The 18,166-nt window shown below is 44.6% G+C and overlaps 1 protein-coding gene and 1 long non-coding RNA gene across 6 annotated transcripts in view; one reads left to right on the forward strand and one right to left on the reverse strand.

Moving 5' to 3' along the window:
• Positions 1–1,041: 1,041 nt before the first annotated feature.
• On the reverse strand, positions 1,042–5,379 carry LOC131914833 (uncharacterized). The gene is made up of 3 exons (XR_009380193.1): positions 4,963–5,379; positions 2,940–3,173; positions 1,042–1,319 (listed from the first exon to the last, which is right to left on the reverse strand). It is a non-coding gene; the product is annotated as an uncharacterized LOC131914833 (long non-coding RNA).
• Snx19 (sorting nexin 19) overlaps positions 5,183–18,166 on the forward strand; it is a 38,125-nt gene continuing 25,141 nt past the window's right edge. For 3 of the 5 annotated variants that reach the window (XM_059267551.1, XM_059267555.1, XM_059267552.1), the window contains exons 1-8: positions 5,183–7,386; positions 9,793–9,931; positions 10,817–10,917; positions 11,026–11,145; positions 13,302–13,432; positions 14,816–14,912; positions 15,391–15,571; positions 17,773–17,902. In XM_059267551.1, the coding sequence (XP_059123534.1) occupies positions 5,701–7,386; positions 9,793–9,931; positions 10,817–10,917; positions 11,026–11,145; positions 13,302–13,432; positions 14,816–14,912; positions 15,391–15,571; positions 17,773–17,902 (2,585 nt within the window). In that variant the 5' untranslated portion in view covers positions 5,183–5,700. The remainder of the gene's footprint in view (positions 7,387–9,792; positions 9,932–10,816; positions 10,918–11,025; positions 11,146–13,301; positions 13,433–14,815; positions 14,913–15,390; positions 15,572–17,772; positions 17,903–18,166) is intronic. The other 2 variants (XM_059267553.1, XM_059267554.1) reach the window with 2 other exon arrangements.

The following is an 18,166-nucleotide window of genomic DNA, read 5'->3' on the forward strand; positions in this document are numbered from 1 at the left end:
ATCCTCTTATGTGCCCATTAATCTGCCACAGTATTTTTCCTTCAGTGTCTAGCATGTTCTGCAGTGGGAACACCTACCAGAGCACCTAGGAGTCTGTGTAACCAGACATGAAAGTTAATTCTAGAACCACATCTTATGATTAAAAGAAATATTGGAAACTATCAGGGCTACCCACCTCCATTCAGTATCCTAATAGTCAAGACACACCTATTCACATAACCTCCAGATAGGAAGGAACTGTCATGGACCAAATCACATCCTTTCAAAAATCACATTGTAAAGCCCCAAAGCTCAGTATACTTCAGAATGAAGTTGTATTTGGAGATTGGATGTTTAAAGTGGTAATTAAGGTTAAACAAGGTCATAATAGTGGGACTCGGCATGCCTAGTATCTTTCTAGGAAAAGGTAGAGAAGGCAGGAATGCCTAGGCACCCTATGAAAAGACAATGAAATGATAACCACCTTCAAGCCATGAGAGACCCTCAGAAGGGCCAACCATGTCAGCACCTGGACTTTGAACTTACAATGTCTAGAATTACAAGAACCAAATCCTGTTGTTTAAAAGACTCAGTCTGCATAGGCCGGGCGGTGGTGGCGCACGCCTTTAATCCCAGCACTCGGGAGGCAGAGGCAGGCGGATCTCTGTGAGTTCGAGGCCAGCCTGGGCTACCAAGTGAGTTCCAGGAGAGGCGCAAAGCTACACAGAGAAACCGTGTCTCAAAAAAACCAAATAAATAAATAAATAAATAAATAAATAAATAAATAAATAAATAAATAAATAAAATAAAAGACTCAGTCTGCAATGTTGTCCTGTGAGTCCTAGCAAACTAATGAAGCTTACAAAGAATTAAGTGTCCTTCTCATTCTTATAATGTCTTGTTCCTCTCGCCTTCCCGGGAAATTTCATCCATCTTTCAAGGCCAGCTCTAAAATCACGTCTTCTATGTAAATTCCCTTAATCCAGCTCATTCCCATATTTGGATATATTTCCATTGTAGTACTTTTATACTGTATCCGTGTCTGTCCCTTGTATTAAATGTGAATTTCTGAAGAGAAGTTACCTGAAGTCCGTCTTTGAATTCCGGGTCCCTACACCAATCCTTGTAGGACGTGAAAAGATGCAGTTTCTCCGTACACCACACTCCTGCTGCCCTCTGGTGGCTGTTAACTCTCCAACACATCATTGAAGGCAGAACGAGGACAACACCCAGGCTCCTCATGGCTTCTTTCAGGCAGTTGACTTCGAAATTTATGAGAAGTTGCCTTTTTTCTCCACTAGCATTAGCCTTTCTCCACTTTCTACAGCATCTGTAACTTTCTGGTCATTAGTGTTTATTAGTAACTTGTGTAACAACATTCGCAATCCTCTCTATCCTAAAATCAATGACTTCCAAGCCTAGCTGGACCATACTCCTAATAAACCTAGGCTCACCCAGGCACTATGGTACAAACTTTAAACCCTGTATTTGAGAGGTAGAGGCACCAGCATCACAAGTTTGTGGCCCCAAAGTGGGTTTGATACTCTATCTTAAAAAAAAAAAAAGCTTTCAAATTCCTAATATTTTCTTCATATCTTACTTCAGAAACCCATTGTTTGACTGCACTCAGACTTAACTATCAAAACACTTTCATCTATCCACATTTTAGCTCTGCTGTAGCCAATGTCTTCCAGGAGATCCTCCTTGCTGACTTACATGTCCTGAGAATGTGTGGCTTTACTTGATCAAAGAGACCTTGTAGGTGTGGTTAAGGGATGGGAAGAGAGTTCTGAATTATACGAGAGGGTCTGATACAATCACAAAGGTCCTTATAAGGAGGCAGAGTCCTTATGGGGGGGGGGTGACAGAAGCAGAGAGGCAGAGGTAGCAGGAATGTGGGGCCAAGAGCCAGAGAGCACAGGTGTCCACCAGAGACTGGAAAGGACTGGAAGGCACATTCTCTCTTCTGACCTCCAGGAAGCTCTGCCAGCCCATTGGAGGCTGCTAACTTCCCAAGTGTAAGAGATAAATTGTGACCTGCAAGCCACGATGCTCATGGCAACTTGACAGATGAGTCACAGGAAACCCCAGTAGACTGATCACTAGCCTATCATAAGCCTTTTTCTGGTTCACATATACTCTTCCTACTATACTCAAGCATGTTCTTACAACAAGATGTCCATCTAAGGGCTTTGTTTTATTTCCCATGTACCTAGACAGTATGGTTTTTAATTTTAGCACTTCACTTCTCAGGATGTTGAGGGTCTAACCACTTGCCATTTCTCCTTATCTCCTCTAAAAATCTCAACATGGCAACATATCCAAATCCTGTTTGCCTCTATCCTGCATGGAGGGTACAAACCATCTTGTGAGTAAACAACTGAACAATAATATTAACAGACTCACACCTGGAGATCTGAGCTAGCTCCTCCAGCCCCCTATTTCTTTCATGTAAGTTTCATTACTTCCTGTTTTCCTGCAATCATTCTCCACCACTATCCCTTCTCAGCTCACCTGTACTATGACCAGAATTCTCTCCAATAAGTTCCCCTAGCTTCTGGTTTTATTGTTGTGCTTATTTTTTGTTTATAGTACCAGAGATTTAATGCAAGGCCTTGAAGAAGCTCGACGTTTGACCCCTGAGCTACAGTCCTAGACTTGCGGCATCGCTTCTTTATTTTTGAACACAGTTTAAGTTAAGTTGTTCAGGCTGCCCTTGAGCTCACTCTGTAGCCCAGGCAGCTCTTTCAATCCAGCTGCCTCGGGCTTCCAAGTTTCTTGTAATACAGGCCAACAACGAAAGCCTAGCTCGTCTTCTGTGTTTAAGAGAAATTTGGGGAGCGGTGTGGACTTGTTTGAACCTGGCCTCTTGTCGCACGGCCCTTTGCTCTCATGGTACTAAAAGACCCCCTCACTATGCCGCCATTCTTCCTAGTCTATATTTTCCTAAACACACTCACCTCTTTCTGTTTGCCGATTGAGGGGAAGTGTCTATGAACCAGTCGTTCGTGCTTGCACTTTATTGCTCTGTCTTCTACTGCAACTGTCATGTCACGTCCCATTAATCATGACGTCATGTTTAAATGCATTCCTTTTTTATGTGTCTCTCCTTTGGTTAGACTGCAGATGCCTTTAGGTGAATTAACGATTTCTGTCTTCTCATCCCTAACACTCCAGCACTATCCCTTTAATTCCTGAGAAATAGTAAGTAGAAAGGAGAGACTCTCAGGAGGTGAGTGACCAGCCGGCCTCCCCCACCATGTGCACACACTGTTCTATACCAGGCCTGACTCTCACCTCCTCCCAGTGACTAATCTGTTCAGAGACCGAGATCCGTCCCAAATCCCCAGGCAGAAGCTCATAGCCTTCCAAATGACAAGTGCATTGGCATGTCCATCAAATCTGCTTCAGAGTCAGGAAGACACTCTTGGCTACCTCAGTGCTCCGGACCATCTGGTCAGGTGGCATAACGCCCACTTACAAGGTCAGTTTCTCACTGCCCTGCACTTTCCATATTGTGATACATAGAACTTTTTCTCCGAGCTTCCAAGTGAAGCCGTAAGTGGCATCATTAGTTCCTCCATCATTTAATTTTCTACTGTAATTCTCCACTAGGCAGCAGGGATATTTATTTCTTCAGAACATTACTGTCAAGTAACTATGCCCAAGAGCAACAGAGTGGTTTGGGAGGGCACAAGGAGCTATATGCCATTCTCACGTTCCTTTCGATTGGAAGGAGGGTGGCAGTGAAGTAACATTCACCAAAGGAACATGGACTGGTGTTTTTTAACTTCAGAGATTGCCTCACTTGCATAGTGGACACATTGATCTTAAATTCTATTGTTGGCCTTAGGAGTAGTGTGTCATCCACTACATCTACTTGCAAATGATGGTTTCTTTTGCATCCAAATGAAAGTATTGCCTCAGCACCAGAGGTGGAGAGGGGGAGGGCAAAGGCAGCTGTAATGAGCATCCTGGTGGTGTAGGTTTTTTGGTTGGAATTTGCCTGAAGATCCCTTCAAGCCTCTTGGAAGTAAATGGCTCCAAACAGAGGACAGAATGATAAAGAACTATGCAAATGACATTCATCTGTGCCCCAATAGAAAGGAGAACCATACTGCAGACACAGTTCCTAAGGAGACAGTCTCCAGGTTGGAGACCTACGCAGGCTTCACACAAGACAGATATAAACACTTCTACACAGTTGGTACCACCACTTTCGGATACTGACTCTCTTTGCGGGTCACTCTTTCTGAGTAGACAACGGGCAGATGTAGTCAACGCAAAACAAAAGCGTAGGCATATTCCAAACCAAATACATTAGAGGATAACCTAAAATCTACGTCTGCCTTGCTCGACTAAGCATCTGGGAAGAAAAGAAAGCGGATAGGAAGAAAATTCTCTTCCTTTAAAATTCAGTACAAAGGCTAGCTTCTCAACAGGCTCCCTTTGACTACTGCGATTCACTAAAATTGTTCCTGAACACACTTAAGATTTTGCATTTCACTATATCCTATACAGACTGGTTTTACTGAAAGTTCATTTATGTCAAATAAACTCATTTCCCCAATTAGCTGCAAGGGCCACAAGGACCCATTCTCCAATCCAGTGACTAAACATAGGAAATGTTCACTAGAAACCCACTCCACATCACAAATGTGACTTAATACTTATCTTTTACAATTCCAAAGAAGAAATGAGATGGTGTGTGTGTGTGTGTGTGTGTGTGTGTGTGTGTGTGTGTTGAGAGGCACGGGGCTGGGACGGATGATTTCTGGAGGAAGCAGGGAGAATGTAAATAAATAAATAAATAAATAAATAAATAAATAAATAAATAAATAAATAAATAAATATGAATGAATGAATAAATAAATAAATAAAAATGAATGAATGAATGAATAAATAAATAAATAAATAAATCCATCAAGCTACTAAAAATAAGCCTCCCAGGGAATTTAAAAAAATGGATTAGTGAAAGTTTACCTAAGCGGCTAGAGATATTTACAAGCAATACTTTATAGGGCCTGGACTAGTTCTGGAGACTTCTAGACTTTCTTGGTGCTGGGTGAGCGCAGGCTCTGGGTCTCAGGCTAGCAGAGCCCTGTGCGCGCCCGCCGTCGCCACGGCTCCTCGCCACCAGGGGGCGCCCGTGGCGCTCCTCCACCGGGCCGCTCTCCCAGCGTACCCCGCTCCCGCAGGCCACGACCCGGAAGCTGTCGCCGGCTGGCGGGCGGCTGGCCGGCGGCTCTGACCGCTTTGGGGCTGCCGAACGCAGTCGCCGGGGCTGCCGGAGCTTGCTGTGGCTGCTGACCGCCGCGGTCTGAAGGAACCCCCCAGTGAGTCCGCTCCGGACAGGGCCGCAGTCTGGGCACGCGGCACCCCCCCGGCGACGTGTGACCCGATCTGCCGGCCGCTCGGGCGTTCGTAAGTGTCCGTGGGCCGCGCGGGGCCGCGAAGAGACTCTCCGCCTGGGCCACGATGAAGGCCGTCAAGTTTTCCTCATCTCGACTGGAAGAGACTAGTTGCTGGGCTCGGCTGACAGACGCGAGCGGGGGAAGAAGTAGCGCTCTCTCTGTCGCTTTGCAGCGCCTGTAGTCCTGAGGGTCCAGAGTTCACTCAGTAGCACCCGGGCTTGTCCTTTTCTGGGACACTTCATGCTCTCACTCCCGTCACCAAAGTGAAATAGGAGGCTGTCTGTGGAAACCACCTGCCCTTTCAGCCATGAAGGCAGAAACAGTCACCGCTCCCCAGGAGAATGCCCCCGAGTCCAGCTGTGTCTTCGGTAATCTGTGGAGTAGCCGGAAGCTGATGGTTTTGGGGGTCTTGCTGGGCTGGCTACTTGTCATCCACCTTCTGGTCAACATGTGGCTTCTGGTCCTTCTGTGTGCATCGTTGGTGGTGCTGGGAGGATGGCTGGGCGCCAGCGCCATTGCAGGGGCTTCAGGTCAATTGCACCTGGAACGATTCATCCCGGTCACCCCCTGTCCTCCATGTCCCGAGGCAGAAAGGCAGCTGGAACAGGAGATTAACCACACCATCCAGATGATAATCCGAGATTTTGTGTTATCCTGGTATCGTTCAGTGAGCCAGGAACCAACCTTCCAGGCAGAGATGGAGGCGGCCATGAAAGGGTTGGTTCAGGAGCTTCGAAGGCGGATGAGCATAGTGGACAGCCATGCTCTTACCCAGAGGGTCCTGACTCTCTGTGGTTGTCACCTGCAGAGCTATATTCAGGCAAAGGAGGCCATTGCAAAGGAGCAGAACGGTTCAGTTCAGCCCTCCCAGCTATGGGATGCTTACTGCCAGGCTACTACTCCCCATCCTGCCATGCACAGCCCCACCACTGAGGTCACTTACGCACGTAGCATTGTGAATTTGTTACTTCAAGAGTTAGTGCCCAAGCCCCACCTGGAGACTAGGACTGGACGCCATGTAGTAGTCGAACTCATTACTTGCAATGTAATCTTACCCCTGATCAGTAAGCTATCAGATCCCGACTGGATCCACCTTATACTTGTGAATATCTTTTCCAAGTATAGACATGAGGCAGCCCAAGGAACTAAACCACCCTGCCCAGCCAGTGTCCTAGAGCAGCCCTCCGTGCCCACATCTCTGCCATTGATTGTTGAAGTAGAGAGTCCGCCAACAGGAAAAGTGCCTTCTCCAGTAGCAGCCCCAGTACACATAACCTGTAGTGAGCCAGCCCCCTCCCCAGAGGTTGAAGAAGGCCACGAAGCTGTAGAGGGAGATTTGACTGGGATACTTGAAGAAAGAAAAGTAGGAAATAACTCATCCCATTTTCTACAGCCAGATATTCGAGGCCCCTTGTTCTTATGTGAAGACTCAGAGCTAGAGTCACCCCTGTCTGAACTGGGCAAAGAAACCATCATGCTCATGACCCCAGGCAACTTCCTCTCTGACAGGATTCAGGATGCACTGTGTGCCCTAGAGGATTCCCGGGCTCTGGAGCCTAAGGATGGCGAGGGGTCTGAAGGTATGGAAGGAGCAGAAGCTGAGGAAGCTCCAGGAACAGAAACAGAGACAGGCCTGCTGGTCTCCATGCTTAACTGCCCAGAGATCCAGATTGACCCAGCAGACAAGGAGGTAGAGCAAGATGTCACCTCTTTAACGACTTTGCTAGAGGAGCCAGAAAAATCCTGTCCCCCACGACCTTCATGCTTGGAAAAGGATCTCACCAGTGGTGTGAGCTCCCTTGATCCTACTCTGCCACCAATTCCACTTTCCTCGTCTCCACCTGGTCCTCTCAGCTCAGCCACCTTCAGTTTTGAGCCCCTGAGCAGTCCAGATGGCCCAGTTGTCATTCAGAACCTTCGAATCACTGGCACCATCACTGCCCGAGAGCACAGTGGTACCGGCTTCCACCCGTACACGCTGTACACTGTGAAGGTAACAAGACTGCAGCTGTGGTCCTTCACTCTGGGGATGAGTTTGGAAAGCAGAGTCGGGAAACAGAGTGGTGCGAGGGAGCTAAGAGTATCCTGTGTTGAGTTAAACACATGTGTGCGTGGTGTGCAGCTAATTTGGAAGGCAGAATAGGCTCTTACCCTACAACCATACAAACAGCCCTAGAAGCTCAATGTTAGAATACCGAGGGCCAAATTTTTCATTGCTTCTCAAACCTGGTTCCACCTCGAAATCACTGATTCTCATAGACAGACAGATTCTGAATAAGAATTTCTAAAAATGCATCCCAAGATTCTACATTTAAAAAAAAAAAGACTAATTTTATTTTATGTGTATATTTTGCCTGCATGTATGTAAGTACATTGTGTACCTGCTACCTGTGGGGGCCAGAAGAGGGCTCTAGATCGCCTAAAATTGGAGTTGCAAACAGTTGTAAGTTGCTGTGTGGGTGCTGGGAAACCCTGGTTCTCTGCAAGAGCAGCAAGTGCTCTTAACTGCTGAGCCATTTTTCCATTCCCCTGCTTTTGTTTTTTTAAATGAAACTTTTCAGTTAACATGTTGGTCCACAGCCTGGCTTAAGGGGAAATCAGCTACTTTAACCAACTTCCTTTGTATCATCTCTGCATAGTTGGTCCCAAGTCTGTACTTAAACACCTCAAGGAATGAGGAACTTGCCACTTTCTGACGTAAATATAAATATTCTACCTTCCTGTAAAAAAAAAAATACAAAAGGTATTAATTTTTTAAGAAAGAAATTAAGAGGAAGTTTAGAAAGTTCCTTGACAGGAGCCTCTGTGTTGAACTTTACCTGCCTTCTGGAATTTCTGTGATGCTCACCAGCCTTGTACTGGTGTACAAGCACCACCACCATACAAGCCTAGACACACTAGTCCTGGGGAAATCCAAGCCAATGAAAGAGCCTGCTGAATGCAGCTGCAGGATGACCTGGTATTTTAAAAGTCACATGACATTCCAAGTTAAGACAGTGAATGTAATTAGAAGCACCTGTGCACTTATTGCAACGACAATCGGTCACATGATCTTTATAAAACAGGTATCTTTTGGAAGCACAGACATCTGGTAATGAATAACAGGCAACTGTCAAGCAGTAGCATAGCTTGGACAGTTTGCCTACCATTTTGTTCCCCTAATTCTGGTGTCCCTCTGGCCTGCCCCCTGCTCACATAGAAATGCTAGATTCTGGCTATTTCATCTTCTACTTATGACATATTTGTGGACTGATAGCAGAGAACAGTTTTTCCTTTTTATTACCAGAAAAATCAAGTTGTCCCTCAAGGGGCAGACTATTCCACAGAAAGCATCCTCGCTCCCAGGTGCTGCAAGCTTGAAAGCTCTGCCCTGAGTTCTGCCTGCTCTTTCCTTCTCAGTACTTGTCCAATAGTACTTCTTTGCTCACCTCAGCTCATAGTGGCTATCTCTTTCTCTCTAGCTCTGGAAATGTTCAAGCACCAACTCAAGTTCTTTCAACAAGGAGATTGGTTTTGGTTTTGTTGTTGTTTTTGTTTTAAATCACTTGCCATTCTGTAACATTCCAGTCAAAGAATAACCAGTTTCTGGTAGAGCCAGCACATGCATAGTTGCTCAGAGCATCTCTGCATGTTCTTTGTCGGAAGCCTTCCCTGTGCAGTGGTGTTTCCATGCTCTCCGGATACTTGCTCTGCTAAGAGTGTGCAGTGTCGGTCATCACACCCACATACTGGTCCTTTAGGTACATGGAGGCAGCAGACTAACCTCATAGAACATTTCCAATCATCATGGGACATCTAATGATACAGCTAATGTATACTTAAGACAAAGAATTTCAGTTCAATTCCAGGAATAACAATTAGGAAGATTAATCTGCCCAAAGCAACAAAAAAGAAAAAATATTCCAGGCAAAGACATGATTTATGATTATCTGTTGTTTGGGTTTATTAGTTCTTCCCCCAAACTAGTATAGATCATTAGATCATTAGTGGCTAGATGTAATGGCAAAGTGATTTTCTGCTGATGAGGTCTGTCTTGTAATTTAGCAATGGTCACTTTTGTAGGTATTATATCTTCTGTTTTATAATGTCTTCAGGATTTGAAAAAGTGATGTAGCTGCTTTGAGGGTGAGAAATTTTGGATAGAAGTAATCCTAAGGAACAGAGAAAAGTATTTCTGACTGAGCAAAGGGTCCCAGGAAGTACAGCTCATTCAGCCACCTTGGAGTTTGAGTTGTTAGTTACAACTGACAGTGACAGCAGAGGCAGTGGGTTCAGCAGCGTAAATGAACAGCTTTCTCTTTTTATCCATACTCTACTGTGACCATTGAACAAATCATTAAAGCCAGAATAGATTCCCCACGCCTCACTGATTCCATTGATAATTCTGTTCCTTCCACAGTATGAGACAGCCCTGAATGGCGAGAACAGCAGCGGCCTACAGCAGCTGGCCTACCACACTGTGAACCGCCGCTACCGGGAGTTCTTGAATCTGCAGACCCGCCTGGAGGAGAAACCAGATCTACGAAAGTTTATCAAAAGTTAGAAGTTCCCCAAGCCCCAAATGCCAGCTTGCCTATCACATCTAGCCACTCGGATCTGCATGCTTGGTGGCCTGTGGGTTTGTGGGGGGAGAAGACAGCACTGAGCGTGTATAGTCCCCGAGTTTGCTCTACAAGCTGTGATGGAATCCTTTCTGAGGTTGTCCTTGGCTACATGCTTTATCTAGTGTCCCCACATAGTTTACATTTCTACCTGTACCCATAGAATCATTTGAGCTAAATTAGCTTTACCAGGTTTGTGGATTATCCATCTTAAATAACCTAGAAATCCCTGTCTTTAACAACCAAGCCTTTTGTGTGCTGTTTGACACATCCAAGGCACAGGGAAGAGTTTCAGATATAATACAATTTAACTACAAATAAGCTAGGAACTGGTACTTTGTTTTTGTTGTTGTTGTTTTAGATGTTAATGATCACCTAAATAAATGATAGGTTGAGTGTAACGGAGCCAATACTAGGACGGGCTTCAGAATTGTGCCTGGTTCTCTTCTATACACTTTACATGTGTTAGCTCATGTAGTCCTCTCACAGCTCATGATGTAGATACTATCATTTTTTTTCCTTACAGAAAAGCAACAGTTACAGATCATGCAGCTTGCCTAAGGTCATTATTATAGCAGGGATTGGAGTCAAAACTTGAACTTGGGCCATTCAGGCCTGCCTTATAACCACTGCATTATCTGTTCTCTTCACATTAGTGAGAGCAGATTGTTGCATCACAACTGTGGGGATAGTTGGAAACCCCAAAATTAACAAAAACCTAAAAACAGAGCCTAGTGAAATATATTCAGTGATTCCGTTTGTCTTATATGGGATACCTCTGCATGAATGCTAAATGGATGAATTTGTTGTTTTGTTTTGAAGATATTAAGGGTCCAAAAAAGCTCTTTCCAGATCTTCCATTTGGAAACATGGATAGTGATAGAGTAGAAGCCCGGAAGAGCCTCCTGGAGTCCTTCCTGAAGGTCAGCATCTGCTCTTCTGGCTTTGCTCACATTCTGACCCCAAACATTCAACCCAAGGTGGTGAGATCAGGGGCCTGGGACTTCTTCTGACATATTTGTCTTTTGCAGCAACTCTGTGCCATTCCTGAGATTGCCAACAGTGAGGAGGTGCAGGAGTTCCTTGCACTGAATACGGATGCTCGGATTGCCTTTGTGAAAAAGCCATTCATGGTCTCTAGGATAGACAAGGTAACAGCAGAGCCGCTATGCTCAACACTTGTCCTCTCTGCAAGTGTGAAGTGTTCATTAGACTGGAGACCGTGCTGGGAAACTAAGAAGGGCGTAGGTCGAGGAAGTACAGAGAGTCAATAGGATGTGTTGATAAATATTGACTGGATCATCAACTCACTGAGTCGAAGTGAGCAGTTATTGGAAGACAGTACTCGCCTGCTATGTGTATATATACCGTCAGAAGCTATTGTGGTATTGTTCTAATGGAAGCATGTGAGGATAGAAGCGAACCTCTGTCAGCAAAAGGCTCTCTTCAGAGAAGTAAGTTATTCACATTATTGGGTGCTCAGCAGACAGCTCGAAGGCAGGACGTTAATCTGAATTTGGATTGGTCTAGTGATCTCTGCTGGAGAACAGAACGTGCAGAGAACTGTATATTCTTCAAGAGGGCGTCTCAGCACCTGTGTAGATGGTAGGAGAAGGCTACTTGGGGAGTACAGTATATTGAAGCCTCAGTTGATATAATCTGCAATTTTATAAGCAAATATGACTCATTTTTAGGAAGTGGGCCTCATTTTCTGGGAGAAATAAAATGGAATTTCATGTGATAGATATTAGGAAACATCCTTTGTTATGGGGAAAAACCAAACTAGAAAGGGATCAACTAGGTACAACCCCCAGAGTTCTGAGCAGATGTGTTCTCTGGTTCTTTTCTCATTTCCTTATGGGGAAATTTCTTTGTTTTTGGCTTTTTGAGACAGGATCTCACTGTAGCCTAGTCTGGCCTGGAACTACCGATATAGTTCAGTTGGTCTCAAACTCCTCCTGCTCAGCCTCCCAAATGCTTGAATTATAGGCAGGTGCCATCACATTCAGCCAGACTGACAATTTTGAGCAAGGCACTGGACTAATTTCCAGTAAAGCCAAGTGGAGGGCACAGATGAAGGCCTTCCCATCAATTACAGTCCTTGAGGCTGGAAAGAAAACTGAATTATGCTTGTACACATATGCACACAAGTACATTCACCCATACATGTGTGTGGAGGACATGGGATGTCTTCCTTCATTGCTGCTATTTTTTGAGACAAGGTTTCTCACTGAACCTGAAGTTCTCTGGTATTGGCTAGACTGGCTGTTTAGCAAGCCCCTGGGAGTTGCCTCCAGGCTAGCAGCACTGTAGTTACAGAAATGCATCATGACACCCAATTTTGATGTAGGTACTTAGGAATCTGAGCTTGGGTTCTCATGAGTAAGGACTTTGCCCACTGAACCATCTCCCTGGCCTGCAAGTGTATTTTAGAAGCTGCATTATTTATGTCCGTTCCTTCCCACCCCCTGTTCCCTCCTCGTTTGTTTTCCCAGTGTTCCCTGTGGTCTTGCTGGTTGTCCAGTATGTCTTGGCTGTACTAGCTGTGCTCATGTGGTGATTATGAGTTCCAGAAGGCCTGGTGCTCCTCTGAACCAGCAGCATTCATTAACATTGTTTACTTCCATTTCCTTGATGTTTCTTTTTTGTACATTTCCTTTAATAGCAAATATATGCATGTCAACTTATTCTGAAAAGGTATAGATGATATGAAAAAGTCAAATGATTTTTCTTTATAGAAATTCCAGATAGCTTAACTGCAGGCCTGAGTGATTTTTATTCTTTCTGTACCTAAAGAACAGAATTGTTGGATTTGACTATAAACCCAACTTGTTACTATATGAATCTTTGCAACATGTTTATATTATTTAAGCTGCTACACTGTATCTTCTCTTTCCTTCTTATCATCTTCATTTTTTTCCTTATATACCTTTGTAATTTCTATTAATTCACACTTTGGTGATGGTATTGTCAATTTGGAAGCTAGTAATCGCTTTTTTATGTAAAAAGAAAAATGTTAACTGAAAGTATTCTCTAGTTGGAAGAACTCACTTGAATTTTTGTTTCTTCCTGTTTTGCCTTTGGCTTCTTGTCCCATGGTATTGTTTGTCTTACTGTGTAGAGAGGATTGTTCAAGACAGGGAGAAAAAGAAATTCTTGTCCGATTTTCTTAAAGGCTAATACTCTGTGGATGGCTGGCTCTTTTCATCCTGTGCTATAAAGCACAGAGAGATGACTGCTCTCTTCTCCATCACTGCCCATCAGGGATTTGCATAGCCATACTGACCCTGTACCTCCAACCCTGCAGATGGTGATGAGTGCAATTGTGGACACCTTGAAGACCGCGTTTCCTCGCTCTGAACCTCAGAGCCCCACAGAGGAGCTGAGTGAAGCCGAGAGTGAAAGCAAGCCCCAGACAGAAGGCAAGAAGGCTAGCAAGTGAGAAGCCCTTCAGTGGCCCAGGGCCCCTGTCCTCAGGTGTCAAAGCCCCATTCTATCCTCAAGCCCTAGAAGAGAGGAGGTACATGGTACCCAATGGCTTCTTAGCCATGCCAGAGGCTGGGTTCCGCTCTGCCCAAAGAGTCTGAGTAGGTAGATAGCTGCAAAGGCAATACTGCTAAGTGTTTGTTCCCGCCCAGGGAACCCTGGGCCCAGTTCACTGGAAATTGTTGACTAGAAGGAAAACTCTAGAGGCTGGATACTCTTCTTTTTGTGGAAATTGAAGTATTTCTTTCCTACTAAGAATGAAGGCTTACAATTGATTTGTTTGCCATTATTTCTGGAAGTTTTGGCTCAGAGAGTACTTATACTAGCAATAAACAGGAAAGGACTAGAATGGAATCCTGCAGGATGTATTTTAGTAACTGGTTGATTGCTGCTGCCCTCGCCACATTAATGTCCCAGCTGGTCTCTGGAAGCACTCCACACCAACATGTGGAAGGCAAGAACAACACACGTACCCTTACTGAAAATGTTGTGGGAATGTGGGAATGTGGTCCATTAGAGAGAGCATTGAAATGAATATGTACCTGACTGGTTATCTTCATGTTCATGTTAAGAGCCAACAATACTATCTTCATAGTACTTAGCCTGTAAAATAAAAAAGATTTCTTTTTTTTTTTTTTTTTTTTTTGTGTGTGTGTGTGTGTGTGTGTGTGTGTGTACGTGTGTGCTAGTACCCATAGAGATCAGGAAAGGAGATCAGATCACCCAGACCTGGAGTTACAGGCAGTTATGAGCCACCTGATATGAGTGCTGAGAGAGCAGTAAGTGCTCTAATCCCTGCCATCCCTGTAGTCTCAATACTCAGCCTTGCAGCCGGGCTCACATTTGAACCAGTAACCACAATGCCTGTGTTTAAGAGTCCCTCTTTATTGAAGTTGTCATTTGCAATTGATTGTCCAGTCTTACTTGGAGTACAAGGGGAACAAGTGATTGTACCAAAAAGATACCAGAACAGCAACAGAAACCATTAGTCTCTGGTATTTGTCTGTTTAATCCTCCATGAATTTCTTAGGCAAGCCTGTCATCCAGCCTCTGGGCATGTAGCCATGACAGACCAAGTGCCATTTTACTTGACAAAAGCCCTTTCATAAATACCCTGTAGACATAGTTTGAACATGGCACTGTTTGAAGAATTGCCATGCATACATTGTTTGAGAGACTTCAGGGTCCCATCTTCTGGGTAGTTCTGAGCACACTAAGCCCCCCGAGAGTAAGCATGGGTGCTTCTGTTTTAATGTGTTGTCATGACTTGCCAGCCTCTTTTTTAGGGACCATGATCTCGACTTGCATTTCATTCTACCTTTGTTTCTGTTTCAGGTCCAGATTGAGGTTTTCATCCAGTAAAATTGCTCCTGCACTGAGTATAGCTGAGGCACAGGACAGGATTCTCTACTCTCTCCAGGAAAGCAGTGCGGTAAGAGCCCAAACCCAAAGAACTACTAGAATCGCAATCTGAGGTTTTGATCCTGCAGATATAGTTTGTAGGAAGCTTCTCTGAATTAGGCACTCTAATAAGGACTTAGCTGATTTCTGGGTCTTGAAATTTTATGCTAAAAGTGTTTCCTCTGAGTGCTTTCGGGGTCTATCAGTTCTGAGTTGGCAAGTTGGCTTCTTAAGGTAATGGATTTGCGATAATAATGACTGGATGAGAAGGAAAACCAGTTTTTAGATGAGAACAGATGACCCAGCAATGCCCAGAAGTGATTATCCCAGAGTAGGCTAGTTTTACTTACAACTTGGATAATGAGTGAAAACTTCCTGAAGTGGCCATGGGGCTAGTGGGCTCTGTGCTTATGGTACTTCTGCAGGTGGAAGATGAGAAACCCAGATGTTCTACTTATTCTATCTGCCTTCTGCATTCTTGGTGATCTTTGCACTGGCTGTTTCTTCAGGAGTCCGAGATCCTGTCCGTGTCTGGGATGGAATCCTTCATTGAGAAGCAGGCAAAGTTACTGGAAGTACAGCCAGCAGAAGTCCCACAGAAAGATCACCAGCAGGTCCCCAGAGACTATGTGGATAGTTGTTTGCTGGACACAGCTGTAGTAGCCCAAGAGCCCAACAACAGTGACCCAGGTGAGTGACAAGACCTGTGCTTCCACAAAGAAGAGAAATCCATGGGGACTCTGGGTAGGTGAACTTTGTAGTGCTCAGCCGAGAATCCATGTTTTGAAGTATTCCAGAGCTGGAAGTGCTAGGGTCCAGAGATGGGTAAGATGGAAATGGTCCTCAGATCCAGTCCAGCAGCAGGGAAAAATCCTATATGTATATCTAATAAATGCATAGTACCAGTGTGTTGTTTTTGGCACAGGGGCTACTGTCTTTTTCTAGACAGCCCCCTCCCTCAGCGCCTGTGGTACCACTCTCCTAATGTTTCTCTCTGTCCCTTTCGTTCCTTACCATCATTCTGGATGGTTAGTTTGGGTTGTATTCTTACTCTGTGCCCTCCCTACCAAGAGACTGTCACAACCTGTCAGTTTCTGCCTTTGCACCTGTTCCTAAAAATCAAATGCCTAAAAATCAAATAGCCTGTGTCTCCACATGGGCAGACCACAGAATAGCTGAAATCCAACATTGTCACGTAGAATTCATCTCTCCCGGATCTGCTCCTGCTTTAATTCCTGCCATTGCAACTTTCTAGTTCCCCGGGCAAAAGAGGCAGGAGAGGTGAAAAGTCTGAGCCCTACTTACAAGCATTTTCTTCCCAGGAGAAGGTCAAATGTTTCCTACAAAGGAAAAATTCAGAACCTAGCTTTTAGTATGTTTGTGACATACAACTTAAAAAGAAGTTTTATTGATTAACTAAAACAAGGACCCCCGAGAAGCTAAATGATCATAAAAATCTTGAAATCAGAAGGGGATGAAAGAACTAATTTCATATTTACTCCCAGATGCCCAAGAACAACTCACCTGGCTTCTGCTGTATGGACCTCAATTTATGTGACAAAATGGGGCTTCCTATTGTCCTATGTAGCTATAATTGTCAACAAGACACAGCCTAGAGTCATCTGAGAGGAAAACCTCCATTGATTGAGGAATTGTCTAAGTCAGATTGGCCTTCGGGCATGTTTGTGAAACATTGTCTTGATTACTAATGTTTGTGTGTTAGAGAGTTTATTATGTTCTTCCAAAGGACTTTGTGGTTCCTCATTTGCTTGATTTTTACTGCTATGACTGCGTGTTACCACAGGGTGGCAGCTGCAGACAAATGCTAACCCTGAGATGATGGCAGTGAGGAGGAGGGTCTTTCTTGAGGGAGGAATAGCCCACCTTTGAGCAGAGGACTGGAAAGCAACTCATCATTTTCTCCCCTCCCTTGAAATACAGTCAGAAAAAGAAAATACGTGCTGGGCAGAGTTTAAAAGGAAGTGAGATTCAGTTCTAACAGAGCTGCCCCAATCCAAAGTGATGTGTATTCTGAAACACCCTTGGGAGAGGAAAGCTGGTGCAGGCTGGCCCAGAGATCCCAGTAAGCACAGACTATTGGAGCTTTGATAATAACAGTGATAACATTACTCACAGCAGAAATCCCAGGATTCCCCTAATCATTGTGGAACATGGACATGTCCTGGGGCACTGACATGACGAGGGAGTCCCAGCACAGATTTAGAGAATAGATGCTCCTGTCCAGTAAACAGATGTTGAGGGCACTCTAGCATAGCGTAAACATGAGCTCATCTGTGGCCCCCTCAAGTCTTCCAAATAGGAAAGAAATTGGTAAATGTCATGGCATTTTACCAGAGGTGTGGTACCCTTTCTAGAACCACATGTTATCTCAGAATCAGATTAAAGCCTCCTGAACCCCAACCCCACTGCTCTGTGTAATGGAGATGGTTTTTTGCAAGAGAATGAGGCCCAGCTCTTTTCCCGATCTGCCCACTCTTTTCCATCATTCACTGTGGGGGCGAGTGGAAGGGACAAGGCCTTGCCAATTCCACTTAGTCACCAATTGTGAGCCCCTATTTAGAGTATATTGGGCTTAGCATCCTGGAGAAATACGGGAAACCGATGCCAGATCAGTGAAATAATTAAGTGGAAAACCAGTTAATAAGATAAAAACCTGTGGTGACAGAGCATCAGGACATAAGGAAGTTGGGAAAACATTCAGAGCACATCACTCCATGTCCTAGATACAAGCGTTTCTTGATTATATTGTGCAGAGGGATCTTGAAACTCCAAGCTAATGACATAAAGATAGAGAAGACCTGGCTGCTCCCCAAAGCTCTGAACGAGGAAGGGTCTCCTCCTGACTTACTTGTGATGCCTTTGTCCCCTAGGAACAGAGACAGAGTTGGCCGACACGGCCTTGAATCTGGTCCTTGTGCTGTTAATGGAGCAGTGGGAATGGCTGTGTACTGAAAGCATGCACAAGTTCCTCCACCTTGTTTTTGGAACGCTAGTTCAAAGGTAAGATTGCCCGGCTCTCTCACATTAGAGCCTCAGTTTGCTAAGAGATCGGACAGAAATCTCTTTTCTGTACTAGGAAGTATAATACAGCATCTGAGAAACCTATGACCTCTGCAGAAGGTAGATTCCTTCCTTAATCTAGAGGTGTGGGGAAGAAGTCCTATCAGAAACCCTTTTTTAGTCACCTTGTCTAAAGTTTGAATGTATCTAATTCTCTAAGATGTCTGACATATATAGCACACTGAATTACAGACATTGTCTGTG

This window comes from Peromyscus eremicus, chromosome 7, assembly GCF_949786415.1.
Source record: "Peromyscus eremicus chromosome 7, PerEre_H2_v1, whole genome shotgun sequence".
In the NCBI taxonomy this organism is placed as follows: Eukaryota; Metazoa; Chordata; class Mammalia; order Rodentia; family Cricetidae; genus Peromyscus; species Peromyscus eremicus.